Here is a 16,425-nt window from a genome sequence, read left to right on the forward strand (position 1 = left end):
AATAGTAATAAAACCAGAGTTATTTGGTTAAATTTTGTGGTGATGCTGATTGCCTGTCATGATCAGTCCGAGTGAGCTTGTTGCACACAGACACTAACTCAGAATCAGGTTTAATATCACCGGCATATACAGTGACGTGCAAAAGTTTGGGCACCCCGGTCAAAATTTCTGTTACTGTGAATAGTTAAGTGAGTAGAAGATGAACTGATCTCCAAAAGTCATAGATGAAACATTCTTTTCAATATTTTAAGCAAGATTAGTGTATTATTTTTGTTTTGTACAATTTTAGAGTGAAAAAAAGGAAAGGAGCACCATGCAAAAGTTAGGGAACCCCAAGAGATTTGAGCTCTCAGATAACTTTTACCAAGGTCTCAGACCTGATTAGCTTGTTAGGGCTATGGCTTGTTCACAATCATCGTTAGGAAAGGCCAGGTGATGCAAATTTCAAAGCTTTATAAATACCCTGACTCCTCAAACCTTGTCCCAACAATCAGCAGCCATGGGCTTCTCTAAGCAACTGCTTAGCACTCTGAAAATTAAAATAAATGATGTTTGGAGAAAAAAACCTGCAGAATTTCATGAAAAGAACACCTCTCCAACTGTTAAGCACGGGGGTGGATCGATCATGCTTTGGGCTTGCATTGCAACCAGTGGCACGGGGAACATTTCACTGGTAGAGAGAAGAATGAATTCAATTAAATACCAGCAAATTCTGAAAGCAAACATCACACCATCTGTAAAAAAGCTGAAGATGAAAAGAGGATGGCTTCTACAACAGGATAATGATCCTAAACACACCTCAAAGTCCACAATAGGCAAGAGGCGCAAGCTGAAGGTTTTGCCATGGCCCTCACAGTCCCCTGACCTAAACATCATCGAGAATCTGTGGATAGACCTCAAAAGAGAAGTGCATGCAAGAAGGCCCAAGAATCTCACAGAACTAGAAGCCTTTTGCAAGGGAGAATGGGCGAAAATCCCCCAAACAAGAATTGAAAGACTCCTAGCTGGCTACAGAAAGTGTTTACAAGCTGTGATACTTGCCAAAGGGGGTGTTACTAAGTACTGACCATGCAGGGTGCCCAAACTTTTGCTTTAGGCCCTTTTCCTTTTTTGTTATTTTGAAACTGTAAAAGATGGAAATAGTAAAGTAATCTTGCTTAAAATATTAAAGAAATGTGTCATCTTTAACTTTATGCCTTTTGGAAATCAGGTCATCTTTTACTCGCTTAGCTATTCACAGTAACAGAAATTTTGACCGGGGTGCCCAAACTTTTGCATGCAGACATCTCATCCTGCAAAAACTCATTTCAGGGAGGTAGCACCATCAATTTGCGGGAGACTTCCGGAAGAGGTGGGATGTCTGCAATAGACTAGCTCCTTAGCAGCTGGCCAGCTAGTTTAAATAACGTTAGCTATGCTAATGAACGAATGACACCTGTTAAACTCACCTCAACATGTCTTTTACAGTCTTAACCCACCATGGGCAATAGAAAAGTCAATGTTGCAAACAGTGCAGCGAGCAACACTGTCATTATTTTGACCCCTATTAGGCAGGGGTACACTTTAGTGTAGTCTGGGGTGACGTACGTTTTTTATATATTTTTTGGAACACCCTGCAATGGCGCGTGCTGGCTCGCGCGCTCTCTGTCTCTCTCTCTCGTGGTTGGTCCGCGCTCTCGCTTGCTTTCTCGCTTGCTCACTCTCTCTCGCTTTCTTGCTCACTCGCTCTCTCTCCCTCTCTCGCTCGCGTGCTCTCGCTTCTCTCTCGCTCTCTCTAGCGCACGGTCTCTCTCTCATGGTCGCTCTCGCACTCTCTCTTGCTTTTCTCTCGCTCGCTCTCAAAAAAATTGATTTCCGTGATATTGTATATAATTTGCGGGCATCAGGGAGCCACTATTAATATGCGGGAGACTCCCGGAAGTTCCGGGAGAGGTGGGATGTCTGTGCATGCCACTGTGAATGTTGTGAAATTTGTTGTCTTTGCGGTAGCACTACAATGCAATACATAATAATAGAGGAAAACGGTGAATTTATGTGCGTGTGTGTGTGTGTGTGTGTGTGTGTGTGTGTTCAATTAAATAATTACTGCAAAAATAGAAATTTAATAAATCGTGAGGTAGTGTTCATGGGTTCAACGTCCATACAGAAGCTGTTCCTGAATCACTGTGTGTACCTTCAGGCTTCTGTACCTCTTTCCTGATGGTATTAATGAAAATAAGGCATGACCTGGGTGATGGGGGTCCTTAATGCTGGCTGTCGCCTTTTTGAGGCATCACTCCTTGAAGATGTCCTGGATACATGGAGGCTAGTGCCCATAATGAAGCTGACTAAGTTTACAACTCTCTGCAGCTTATTTCTTTCTTTTTCAATCTTTTTATTAATTTCATGGAATGAAAACATAACAAAGCAAAAATACAAGTAGTAGGAGATACATTGTTACATTTAAAGTATTAAAGTATTAAATTGTAAAACCAAATAGTAAAAATTAACAAAGCTCCCAATCGTGCAGAATAATAATGAATAATACAAAGCAAAAAAAAACTGAAGAAAAATCATGAAAAAGGAAAGAAAAAGAAAAAAAAACAAACCCCATCCCCCCCAAAAAAACTAAACTAAACAGAATTAGTCAACTAAACTAAAAGACTTAGGCAATACTAACAACTTGAAAATGGGAAAAAAGAAAACCTTAGTGTCGATGACTCCATTCCTCTCAACCAACAGTACAGAGAAATAAAACAAGTTTGGAAATGGTCAAATTACATCAAATGAAAATGCTGAATGAATGGCCTCCAAGTTTTTTCAAATCTAATGGAAGGGTCATACACCGCACTTCTAATTTTATCCAAATTCAAACATACCATAGTTTGTGAAAACCAATGAAATACCGGAGGGTTAATCTCTTTCCAATTCAGCAAAATTGATCTTCTAGCCATAAGAGTAAGAAGTGCAATCATCCTACGTGCTGAAGAGGTTAGATAATTTGAATCTATCATTGGTAATCCAAAGATAGCAGTAATTGGATGAGGTTGTAAGTCTATATTCAAAACCGTTGAAATAATGTCAAAAATGTCTTTCCAATATTTTTCCAACAAAGGACATGACCAAAACATGTGAGTTAAAGAAGCTATCTCGGAACGACATCTATCACATATAGGATTTATATAAGAATAATAACGAGATAGTTTATCTTTGGATATATGAGCCCTGTGCACTACTGTAAACTGTATCAATGCATGTTTAGCACATACAGAGGATGAATTCACCAATTGAAGAAATTTTTCCCATTTTTCAATCGGTATAATAATGTTAAGTTCACTTTCCCAGTCAGCTTTAATTTTATTGGAAACATCAGGACATAAATTCGTAATTATATTATATATAATTGCTACAACACTTTTCTGAGAGAGATTTAAATCTAAAACTTTTTCCAAAGTGTCCATTGGATATGGGTGTAGAAAATTAGGAGAAACAGTAATTAAAAAGTTTCTAATCTGTAGATATCTAAAAAAGTGAGATCTGGGTAAGTTATATTTATTAGAAAGTTGATCAAAAGATATGAAACAATTATCCAGAAATAGATCATGAAAACGTATTATACCTTTGGTTTTCCAATCAAAGTAAGCTTGATCCATAGTGGAATGTTGAAAAAGGAAATTAGTTATAATAGGACTCGCTAAAATAAGTTGATTAAACCCAAAAAATCTTCGAAATTGAAACCATATACGTAAAGTATGCTTAACTATTGGATTATTCATTTGTTTATACAATTTGGAAGAAGTAAGAGGAAGCGAAGTTCCTAAAACCGAACCCAAGGAAAACCCTTGTAATGAATTACATTCAAGATTTACCCACTGTGGATTTAAAGATACATCCAAATCTCGTAACCAAAATTTTAAATATCGAATATTAATTGCCCAATAATAGAATCTGAAATTCGGGAGGGCAAGCCCCCCCCCTCCTTTTTAGGTTTCTGTAAATACCTTTTATCTAACCTAGGATTTTTATTCTGCCATATATATGAGGAAATTTTTGAGTCTACGTTATCGAAAAAAGATTTTGGGATAAAAATTGGAACCAATTGAAATACATATAAAAATTTGGGCAAAATGATCATCTTAATAGCATTAATCCGACTAATCAAAGACAAAGAGATTGGCGACCATTTGGTAAACAAAAGTTTAATCTGATCAATTAAAGGTAAAAAATTAGTTTTAATAAATCTTTATACTTCTTCGTTATTGTTATCCCTAAATATATAAATGAATCAGTAACCAATTTAAATGGTAAACATCCATAAATAGGTACCTGCTTATTTAGGGGGAATAATTCACTCTTATTAAGATTCAATTTGTAACCAGAAAAATTACTAAATTGACTTCTCTGGATTGGAGATGTATAATAACAAATCATCTGCATATAGTGATAATATATGTGTTTCATTTCCACGGGTAATACCAAAAATATTGGGTGAGTCACGGATAGCAATTGCTAAAGGTTCAAAGGCGATATTGAAAAGTAAAGGACTAAGAGGACATCCTTGCCTAGTACCACGAAAAAGACGAGAAAAAGGAGATCTATGATTATTAGTACAAACAGAGGCTACCGGGGAGTAATATAACAATTTAATCCCAGATATAAATGTCAGATTAAGATTAAATTTCGCAAGAACATTAAATAAATAAGGCCATTCGACTCTGTCAAAGGCTTTCTCAGCATCTAGTGAGATAATACATTCCGGGGTAGTAAGTGAGGGAGTATAAACAATATTCATTAACCTCCTAATATTAAAGGATGAATAACGATTTTTAATAAATCCGGTTTGATCCATAGATATGAACTACAAAGATGTCCGCAGTGTCGAGATTTCCGGTTCCTCTCTGATCATGTATTCCTCTTCCGATTTCATGAGCATACATTATGGTTAACCCTTTACTTACCAAAGGGTTAAACTCAAATTATGGTTCACATTATTAATTTTGTCTCTTGGAATACAAATGGTTTAAACCATCCAATTAAACGGAAAAAAGATTTTCAAAGTATTCCAAAGACTGAATGCTCATATTATTTTTGCTCAAGAAACTCATGTAAGGAAAGAGGATAATCAACGCTTCTTTAAGTTTTGGAAAAAACAACAATACCATTCAAACGCTTAAGCCAAAATTAAAGGCGTTTCAATTTTTATAGATCCCTCAATTACATTTAGTCATCAAGACATTATCTCAGATCCTAATGGCAGATTTTTGTTAATCACTGGGGTAATTTTTAATAAAAAGGTTACTATGGTTAATGTTTACGCTCCGAATGTGGATTATCCTGAATTTTTTAAACACCTATTCACTTCCTTTCCTAACTTAAATGAATATATGCTGATAATGGGCGGTGATTTTAACTTATGTTTGAATCCCATGTTGGACAGATCCATAGGTAGTCCGGCTTTACCGAATAAGTCGGCTACTCCTATTAACACTTTTATGTTTGATTTTGGGATTTCAGAAATTTGGAGATTTCTGCATCCAAACGACAAAGAATTCTCTTTTTTTTCACATGTTCATCGTTCTTATTCCCGAATCGACTATTTTTTTATTGACTCTCGATTAATCCCGTCTGTAGCTGATTGTAATTACGACATTATCGCCATTTCAGATCATGCTCCAATGAAACTTTCTATCAAGTTAATGGATACTTCTTCTACTAATAGACAATGATGATTTAACCCTATTTTACTTCAAGACTCAGACTTTGTCAAATTTATAAAGGATCAGATTGATTTCTTCTTTTCAACTAATACTACGGAAGAAGTTTCCAATGGAACTGTTTGGGACGCTTTTAAAGCTTATATCCGTGGTCAGATTATTTCCTATTCGGCTGGTTTGAAAAGACGTGTTAACAATGAAATACTTTTGTTGGTTGATAAAATTAAAGAAATCGATAAAAAATATGCTATTTCTCCCAGTAAGGAACTATACAAACACAGAGTTGAACTTCAATTGGAACATAGCTTATTATTAACATCCTCAATTGAAAATCAATTAATGAGAACTAGAAGTGATTTTTATATTCATAGTGATAAATCGAGTAAATTATTGGCTAATCAATTGAAATTTGATTCGGTTAAACGTCAAATTACTAAGATTCATAAACACGATGATACCTTCACAGTTGATCATGTTGGGATAAACAAAACCTTTCAAGAATTTTATACCTCTCTATATCACTCGGATTTTCCTCATGATTCCAATTTCATGCATGATTTTTTAGGTAAGTTGAATTTCCCGAAATTATCACCCAAAGATTGTTGATCATTAGAAACTCCCATTACAGAGGAAGAAATAATAACCGCAATCTCATCATTGAATTCTGGTAAAGCACCCGGTCCGGACGGGTTTACAGTGGAATTTAAAAAATTTTTTTCCTCCATTCTCTCTCCAAGGTTGTCTAGAATATTCAAAGAAGCAATCAGTTTAGGTAAATTACCCCAATCGTTTTACAAAGCCTCTATTTCCTTAATCCTTAAAAAGAATAAAGATCCTACTGATTGTGCATCATACAGACCGATATCTCTTTTGAATGTAGATTCAAAAATTTTTTCTGCAGCTTATTTCAATCCTATGCAGTAGCCTCCTCCCCACCCCCACTCCCCATACCGGACAGGGATGCAGCAAGTTAGAATGCTCTCTGCAGTACATCTGCAGAAATATGTCTATGTCTTTGGTGACTAACCAAATCTCCTCAAACTCCTAATGAAATATAGCCACTGTTGTGCCACCTTTGTAGTTGCATTGACATGTTGGGTGCAGGACAGATCTTCAGAAATACTGACACACAGGAACTTGAAATTGCTCACTTTTTCCACTTCTGATCCCTCTATAAGGATTGGTGTGTGTTCCTTTGTCTTAGCTTTTCTGAAGTCCACAATTAGTTCTTTGGCCTTACTGACTCTTGTCTGAGGAACTGCAAATGCTAGTAAGCATTATGTAGTTGCCAGTGAACATCCTTATTTCTGGTCAGACACTGGAGCGACAAAGCAGAAGCAGTTTTCTCCCTGTTGGCCGATTATTTCCTTCAACTATTGCACTTCAGAAAATAAGGCTGAGCCTCAAATAATATTTCTGCCTTTGATTTTATTGAACTTGGAAATCTGATAATTCCGCAGCTGGTATTAATGCGCTGATTTTGAAATATTCACAAAAATTCTGTTAGATTGGTGACAGGAAGTGAAGATTCAATCACATAAAGCAAAGATTGTCCAGCTATGTCACTGGGGTGATAAGGTTATATTTTTATTCTAATATGTTCCATAATGGTAATGCCCTGGGGTGTGTTGTCGATCAGAGAGATTGTGGCATTCAGGTACATGGTTCCCAGAAAGTGGAGTCACAGATATACATGGCGTTAAAGAAGGCTTTTGGCACACTGGTCTTCGTCAGTCAGGGCATCGAATACAGAAGTTGGGAGATCATGGTGAAGTTGTACATGACTCTGGTGAGGCTATACTTGGAATATTGTGTTTAGTTTTTGCATCTTGCAATAGGAAAGATGTTAAATTGCAAAGACTGCAGGAAAGATAAATGCACTCAATCTTTTTTCGAGAGTTGGGGAATCAAGAACTAGAGGGTACAGCTATAAGATGAGAGGAAAAAGATTTAATAAGAACAAGAGGAGCAACTTTTTACATGGAATGTGGTACATAAGCAGAATGAGCTTCCAGAGGAAGTGGATGAGTCAGCCACAATAACGACGTTTAAAACTCTGGATAGGAAAGGTTTAGAAGTTTATGGGCCAAATGCTGGCAAATGAGACCAGTTTAGATAGGCATCTTGGTCATTCTGCTACGTGCTGAACTGAGGCTGAGGCTAAGGCTGAGGCTGCGGGCTTGCTCTGGCTGCTCTGGGCTTTGTGTCTGCGGGCTCTGCGACATTTACTCTGCTATGTGCTAAATTAAGACTGAGGCTATGGGCCTTCTCTGGCTGCTCCAGACTTCGTGTCTGAGGACTCACTTTCATTCTAAATGCTATTTGATTACTTTTTATTGCTTGCACAGTTTGTTTTTTTTTCTCTTTCTCTCTACACATTGGGTGGTTGTCAGTTTTCTTTTATGGGTTCTTTTGGGTTTCTTGTTTTGTGGAGATGAATCTCAACATTGTATAATATATACATACTTTGAACTTTGAACTTTGAACCATAAACAAGTTAGACCCAAGATCCTGTGTCCTCGCTATATAATTCTATGAACTTAACTGTGGTTGCAAGACATGATGATTACTTTTCTTTTTCATTTTCAGATCCCAGGGTTAGAGGCTGGGCTTTGCTGGATTCCTATTTACCTACATTCTTCCTTACACTGTTGTATCTATCCACTATATGGCTAGGCACAAAGTATATGAGGGAAAAGCCTGCCTTCTCCCTCAGGGGTCATTTAATCTTGTACAACCTTGGAGTGATGCTTCTGTCTCTATATATGTTTATTGAGGTAAGGTTTTACATATTATCAAGTATTATAAATTATTTTTAATTAACTGCAAGATTTTTTTATTGTTACTTTAGAATTATTACAGAGTGAATCTTGGCATAAATTTCACATAAAAAGCAATTTATCTTTAATAGTACATTGGTCTACAGAGTTATTTTGGTTAGAGATGAGTGTAGGAAAATAGCATAGATTCACCACTTGGTCCAGTCCAGTTTTTAGTTATTTACATGGTAAAATATCAAAGATTAATTTACAGTAATTGTTTTTCAGAATTTATTGTTTTGCTCTCATTAGTTTTTGACAAAACTGGTTTGTGTTGACAAAGGCACTACTTGGTTAATGAGGAATCAACATGTTCTCTCATATTAGGGCTTGTTTAAATTCTATAAATGACCAAGGCATTTGCATGAAGAGTAATTATGATCACATCTACACTGTTAGAATTTTTCAGTTTGTTGGGCTGAAATGGAAGGTGCTGTACTTTGGACTGAAAGGAAAAAATAGATTTTTTTTCATTTGAAAAGAGTTTATTTATCCTCAAGGTACATCATGTTAAAACTTTGTTCATAAAATTTGTAATTGAACAATCAGCTGTCAGTATTTTCTGCACCAAATGTATCAAGAGACTGGCTTACGATGTATCAATAAGGCATCAATATTTCATTCCCAAACATTCCATTCCTGGAATATTGGAGAGAGTCCAGGCCTCGGTGTGATTGGTTGACTGGATCCTTTACTACAGATGTGATGAGCCATAAAATAGAGGGATACATAGCATGTATACACCAATTTGGCACAGTTCATTGCCTGAACCTTAGAGCACGCACAACCATTCATTCATACCATCACCAATGCACTGTAGCTGCAGATTGTACCATCTATATGGTGTGCTACGGCAACTCATTAAACAGCATCTTCCAAACACTATCTCTACAAGCTAGGAGGACAAGAGCAGCAGAGGTGTGTGAACATCATCGCCTGGAAAATGTTCTCCAAGCCACACTATCCTGACCTGAAAGCCACACTATTCCTTTAACATCAGTGGGCTAAAATCCTGAAACATTATCCGTATCAGCATTGAGGATATATTCATGCCTGAAGGACTGCAGTGGTTCAAGAAGGCAACCCACCTTCACCTTCTCGGGAGCAATTAAGGTTGGCAATTAAATGCTGGTTCAGACGATGAAGCTGACATCCTAGAATGAAGAAAAAGAACTGCAGTGTATCTCTCAAGGTCAGATGCTTACAAGCTCAAAACCACAATCACTACAATAGCTTCAGGCAATGTAGGGATAACTGTCAACAGAAAAAAACGATGGAAAGTTGAGATGAAAATCATCGCAGTCAAAGGAAACCTAAAATTAGAGGCAATGCTACAGGTTATGCAGAAACTGTGGAAAGAGGAAAAGGAGGAAGACATGGAGGATATTGTCTACAGGGTCTCTGTGGGTGGAAGTTAGGAACAGGAAGGGGTCAATAACTCTACTGGGTGTTTTTTATAGGCCACCCAATAGACTGTTAAACAGTGTTTCATACACTGTTAAAGGCCACATGAGTCTTGGGAGTATGCCAAACTGGAAGCACCACAGCTTGAGTTTTCCTGGCAGCAAGGTCTTGCTGATGCAAGCCATGTACATGATGGTATCCTTTTTGAGTTGTTCAGACTGCGTAGTGTCCTTGAGCTTAGCATCATACCATCGGCCCAAGCTCTTCACTGGCATTTCTGAAACAGTTGGGACAGGTGTCCCGTCAATCTGAAATCTTTGATCCGTGACTTGACCTTTGACGATGGAGATGCTTCTGCACTTGTTGGGCTTGATATTCATGCTCGCCCATGTGGTGTTTTGATGAAGCTTTTCCAGAAGTCTCTTGGTGCAGGGGACAGTTGTCGTCAGTATTGTTATATCATCCATATAGGCTCGTATCGATGTAACCATTGACCAAATTGTAGCCCCTTTCCTCTCGCAACCCATTTTGAGGCTCTGATAATGAGCTCCATTGCCATAGTGAAGGCCAATGGGGAGATGGTGCATCCCGCCATGATGCCTACTTCCAGTGGTTGCCACGCTGTGGTGAAGTCTGATGTTGTGAGACAGACTTGCAGATCCTGGAAGTAGTGTTTTACCAGATTTGTTATTGTTGCAGGCACCTGAAAGAATTCAAAAGCAGTCCACAGTAGGGAATGAGGAACTGATCCATAGGCGTTGGCCAGGTCGAGGAACAAGACATGCAGATCCTTTCTTTCTTTCTTAGCCATCTGGATTTGATGCGACATGACGCTGGTATGTTCAAGGCATCCCGAGAAGCCTGCTATGCCAACCTTTTGGATCAATGAAATGATTTTGTTTCAGATACTTTGTAAGTCTTTGCGCCAACATGCTGAAAACGATCTTGCCCTCTATGTTCAGAAGGTTTATTTGGTGAAACTGCTTGATGGTGGATGAATTCTTTTCTTTTGGGATCAGAACTCCCCCCGCTCTTCTCCAGGCTTTGGGGATAATTTGCTTTTCCCACGCAGCCCTCATGTTTTTCCAAAGGAATTTCAGAACATCTGGGGTGTTCTTGTAGACACAATATGGAACTCCGTTAGGGTCTGGCACTGATACCAATCTTGCCTTCTTCACTGCCTCTTTCACCTCGCTCAGCTTGGGAGGGCTGATGTTAAATTGATGTTGTGGGGGTGAGATTGGTGGGATGTCAGCTGGGACAAATATCGGTTCAGGTTTTCGCTTATCAGTGTGGATGATTCTGAGATGTCTTTCAACCTCCTTTTTTGATATTTTCAAGTATCCGCTTTTCTCTTTTGTGAAAATGCCTTTCACATATTTAAAGGGATCCTTGTAGAAGTCTGTTCTTGCTTTTTCCTTCTTTTTGCATTGTTTCCTTAAATTCTCTGCTCTGCGCAGTTTCAAGAGCCTCTGTTTTAGGTCCTCTTGAAGGAGGTTGATGCCCTCCCTTTCTTCTGCTGTTGTCTTTTTCCCACAACATCCTCAGGCCTCTTCTCTCTTTAACAGGTGGTTGGATTTCCTGGAGATGACGGGATTTGGGGGGAGGAGGCTTGTCTTTCCCGCTGACTTGTTCCTTCACTCCAAATTTCTCCTTTCCGTAGCTGTAGATCAGGTCACCCATCCTCTCCGACTTCTTTTCTGCTGATCCCTTGATGCCATTTAAGATCAGGGTCACATCTGCATTGATGGTTTCCCACTCTTTGCTGTTAGACTTTGGCCATTTCACCAATGGCCTACGTCCTTGCATGTTCTCCACTTTACGATATGCCTGGCTGTGTCTTGGACTGCTGCTTGTGCCTGAAACTTCTTCCACATACCGTAGGGTGCTGATACTCTGCGGACTGTGGGATTCTTCCTGCCACTGAGTTTCATCCAACTGATTTGACCTTCCTCTTAACAGAATCTGGTCAATGTGGGGCCCTGGCTTGGAGATTTTCAAGCATTTCTTCCATCCTTGATGAATTTTTAGACCACGAGTTGATGTTACTTTAGTCCAGCCACACCTACAGGTCTGAAGAACATATCCAGCTGCTGCTTTCTCAAGAGTATTGCCAATTTCTTGATTCATTGTCGTGTCCATGCCAGGGTTCGTTACCAGGAGGCCAGTCGGTATACCCTCGCTCTCGCAGACTCTGGGGGTATACTTCTTTTTAAACTTCCTGTAGCCAAGTGAGGGTGGCTCTTGTACCCTGACAAGGTAACAGAGCCTGCTGTTATGGGTAGCTAGCCCATAACAGCCCCGTTGGGGTCTATTTCCTCCTGTCAGCTGTCTCTCCAGCAGTCACATGGTCTTTCCCTTGTCATCAGCTGCACTTTCATGGCAGTCACTGGTTTTCTTCCAGAAGATCAGTAGAGCTACTAGGACTTGATGTTTCAATCCCTGTGGTAAGTTGGCACTCTCGATATTGGCAGTGGGTTTGGAGTGGTGACAAGGAGGGAGGGTAAGTACATCATCGGGGTCATCAGGTGGGCACCCTCCTTCTTTGACGTTTCATTGATAAGCCCATGACGTCTCTAGAGGGCTCAGCGGTGCTACCTGGCGTCCCAGATAGTATTGGAGAGGGAAAGGAACAGACAAGTCAAGAAAGTGTTTAAATGGAGTAAGGGGAAATATCAGGCTATCAGGCAGTAACTTGGAAGCATAAATTGGAAACAGATATTCTCAGGGAAATGTAAGGAAGAAATGTGGCAAATGTTCAGGGGATGTTTGCTTGGAGTTCTGCATAAGTGCATTCCAATGAGGCAGAGAAAGGATGGTAGGATATAGGAACTGTGGTGTACAAAGGCTGTTGTAAATCTGGTTAAGAAGAAAAGAAGAGCTTATGAAAGGTTCAAAAAGCTAGGTAATGATAGAGATCTAGAAGACGATAAGGCTAGCGGAAAGGGGCTTAAGAATGAAATTAGGAGAGCCAGAAGGGGCCATGAGAAGGCCTTGGCGGACAGGATTAAAGAAAACCCCAAAGGCATTCTACAAGTATGTTAAGAGAAAGAGGATAAGACGTGAGAGAATCAGACCAATCAAGTGTAACAGTGGAAAAGCGTGTATGGAAACGGAGGAGATAACGGAGGTACTTAATGAGTACTTAGCTTAAGTATTCACTACGGAAAAGGATCTTGGCAATTGTAGGGATGACTTACAGCAGACCCAAAAGTTTGAGCATGTAGATATTAAGAAAGAGGATGTGCAGGAGCTTTCAGAAAGCATCAAATTGGATAAGTCATCGGGATCAGACCAGATGTACCCCAAGCTACTGTGGGAGGCAAGAGAGGAGATTGCTGAGCCTCTGGCGATGATCTTTGCATCATCAGTGGGGACGAGAGAGGTTCTGGAGGATTGGAGGGTTGAGGATGTTGTTACAGTATTTATGAAAGGGAGTAGAGATAGCCCAGGAAATTATAGACCAGTGAGACTTACTTCAGTGGTTGGTAAGTTGATGCAGAAGATCCTGAGAGGCAGGATTTATGAACATTTGGAGAAGCATAATATGATTAGGAATACTCAGCATGGCTTTGTGAAAGGCAGGTCATGCCTTATGAGGCTGATTGAATTTTTTGAGGATGTGACGAAACACATTGATGATGGTAAAGCAGTAGATATAGCGTATATGGATTTCAGCAAGGCACTTGACAAGGTACCCCATGCAAGGCTTACTGAAAAAGTAAGGAGGCATGGGATCCAAGGGGAAATTTCTTTGTGGATCAAGAACTGGCTTGCCCACAGAAGCCAAAGAGTGGTTGTAGACGGGTCATATTCTGCATGGAGGTTGGTCACCACTAATGTGCCTCAGGGATCTGTTGTGGGACGCCTACTCTTAGTGATTTTTATAAATGACCTGGATGAAGAAGTGGAGGGATGTGTTAGTAAATTTGCTGATGACACCAAGATTTTAGTGCTAAACCTGTCCCTACGCCTCCTCTCTTGCCACCATTCAGGGACCCAAACAGTCCTTCCAAGTGAGGCAACACTTCACTTGTGAGTCTGTTAGGGTCATCTATTAACATAGAAACATAGAAACTAGGTGCAGGAGTAGGCCATTCAGCCCTTCGAGCCTGCACTGCCATTCAGTATGATCATGACTGATCATCCAATTCAGAACACTGTATCAGCCTTCCCTCCATACCCCCTGATCCCTTTAGCCACAAGGGCCATATCTAACTCCCTCTTAAATATAGCCAATGAACTGGCCTCAACTGTTTCCTGTGGCAGAGAATTCCACAGATTCACCACTGTCTGTGTGAAGAAGTTTTTCCTAATCTCGGTCCTAAAAGGCTTCCTCTTTATCCTCCAACTGTGACCCCTCGTTCAGGACTTCCCCAACATCGGGAACAATCTTCCTGCATCTAGCATGTCCAATCCTTTTAGGATTTTATACGTTTCAATCAGATCTCCCCTCAATCTTCTAAATTCCACTGAGTATAAGCCTAGTTCATCCAGTCTTTCATCATATGAAAGTCCTGCCATCCCAGGAATCAATCTGGTGAACCTTCTTTGTACTCTCTCTATGGCAAGGATGTCTTTCCTCAGATTAGGGGACCAAAACTGCACACAATACTCCAGGTGTGGTCTCACCAAGGCCTTGTACAACTGCAGTAGTACCTCCCTGCTCCTGTACTTGAATCCTCTTGCTATAAATACCAGCATACCATTCACCTTTTTCACCACCTGCTGTACCTGCATGCCCACTTTCAATGACTGGTGTATAATGACACCCAGGTCTCGTTGCACCTCCCCTTTTCCTAATCGGCCACCATTCAGATAATAATCTGTTTTCCTGTTTTTGCCACCAAAGTGGATAACTTCACATTTATCCACATTAAATTGCATCTGCCATGAATTTGCCCACTCACCCAACCTATCCAAGTCACCCTGCATCGTCTTAGCATCCTCCTCACAGCTAACACTGCCGCCCAGCTTCATGTCATCCGCAAACTTGGAGATGCTGCATTTAATTCTCTCATCCAAGTCATTAATATATATTGTAAACAACTGGAGTCCCAGCACTGAGCCTTGCGGTACCCCGCTAGTCACTGCCTGCCATTCTGAAAAGGTCCCGTTTATTCCCACTCTTTGCTTCCTGTCTGCTAACCAATTCTCTATCCACATCAATACCTTACCCCCAATACCGTGTGCTTTAAGTTTGCACACTAATCTCCTGTGTGCGACCTTGTCAAAAGCCTTTTGAAAATCCAAATATACCACATCCACTGATTCTCCCCTATCCACTCTACTTGTTACATCCTCAAAAAATTCTATGAGATTCGTCAGACATGATTTTCCTTTCACAAATCCATGCTGACTTTGTCCGATGATTTTACCGCTTTCCAAATGTGCTGTCATCACATCTTTGATAACTGACTCTAGCAGTTTCCCCACCACCGATGTTAGGCTAACCGGTCTATAATTCCCTGGTTTCTCTCTCCCTCCCTTTTTTAAAAAGTGGGGTTACATTAGCCGCCCTCCAATCCTCAGGAACTAGTCCAGAATCTAAAGAGTTTTGAAAAATTATCACTAATGCATCCACTATTTCTTGGGCTACTTCCTTAAGCACTCTTATTCCTTATTGCATCCGGTGCTCCCGGTGCGGCCTCCTGTACATCGGTGAAACCCGACGTAGATTGGGGGACTGCTTCTTCGAGCACCTCCGCTCCGTCCGCCACAACAGACAGGATCTCCCAGTAGCCACCCACTTCAACTCTGCTTCCCACTCCCATTCAGATATGTCCATACATGGCCTCCTCTACTGCCATGATGATGCTAAACTCAGGTTGGAGGAGCAACACCTCATATACCGTCTAGGTTGTCTCCAGCCCCTTGGTATGAACATAGAATTCTCCAACTTCCGGTAATTCCCTCCCCCTCCCTTCCTCTAACCCTATGTCACTCTGTCCCCTCCCCCAGCTGCCTATCACCTTCCTCATGGTTCTGTCTCCTTCTACTACCCTATAGTGTTTTCCCCTATTCCTTCTTCACCTTTCCTGCCTATCACCTCCCTGCTTCCCCTCTCTATCTTTCCGCTTACTGGTTTTTCACCTGGAACCTACCAGCTTTCTCCTTCCCACCCTCCCCCCACCTTCTTTATAGGCCTCTGCCCCTTCCCTCTACAGTCCTGTTGAAGGGTTCTGGCCCGAAACATTGACCGATCTTTTCCACGGGTGCTGCCCGACCTGCTGAGTTCTTCCAGCGTGTGAGTGTTGCTTTGACCCTAGCATCTGCAGATTATTTTGTGTTTAAGATTTTAGGTGTTATGGATTGTGTGGAGGACTCTCAGAGGTTACAGCGAGACATTGATAGGATGCAAAACTGGGCTGAGAAGTGGCAGATGGAGTTTAACCCAGATAAGTGTAAGGTGGATCATTTTGATAGGTCAAGTATGATGGCAGAATATAGTATTAATGGTAGGTTCTTGGCATTGGTCAAGTGGACAGTCAAAGGCTTTTTCCCAGGGT

At 40.4% G+C, this 16,425-nt stretch overlaps 1 protein-coding gene across 1 annotated transcript in view; it reads left to right on the forward strand.

Moving 5' to 3' along the window:
- The window catches only part of elovl2 (ELOVL fatty acid elongase 2), a 142,170-nt gene that overhangs the window by 65,016 nt on the left and 60,729 nt on the right, over window positions 1-16,425 (forward strand). The window contains exon 3 of the mRNA XM_063069981.1: window positions 8,283-8,470. Within this exon, the coding sequence (XP_062926051.1) occupies window positions 8,283-8,470 (188 nt within the window). The remainder of the gene's footprint in view (window positions 1-8,282; window positions 8,471-16,425) is intronic.

Source organism: Mobula hypostoma, chromosome 17 (genome assembly GCF_963921235.1).
Source record: "Mobula hypostoma chromosome 17, sMobHyp1.1, whole genome shotgun sequence".
Classification (NCBI taxonomy): Eukaryota; Metazoa; Chordata; class Chondrichthyes; order Myliobatiformes; family Myliobatidae; genus Mobula; species Mobula hypostoma.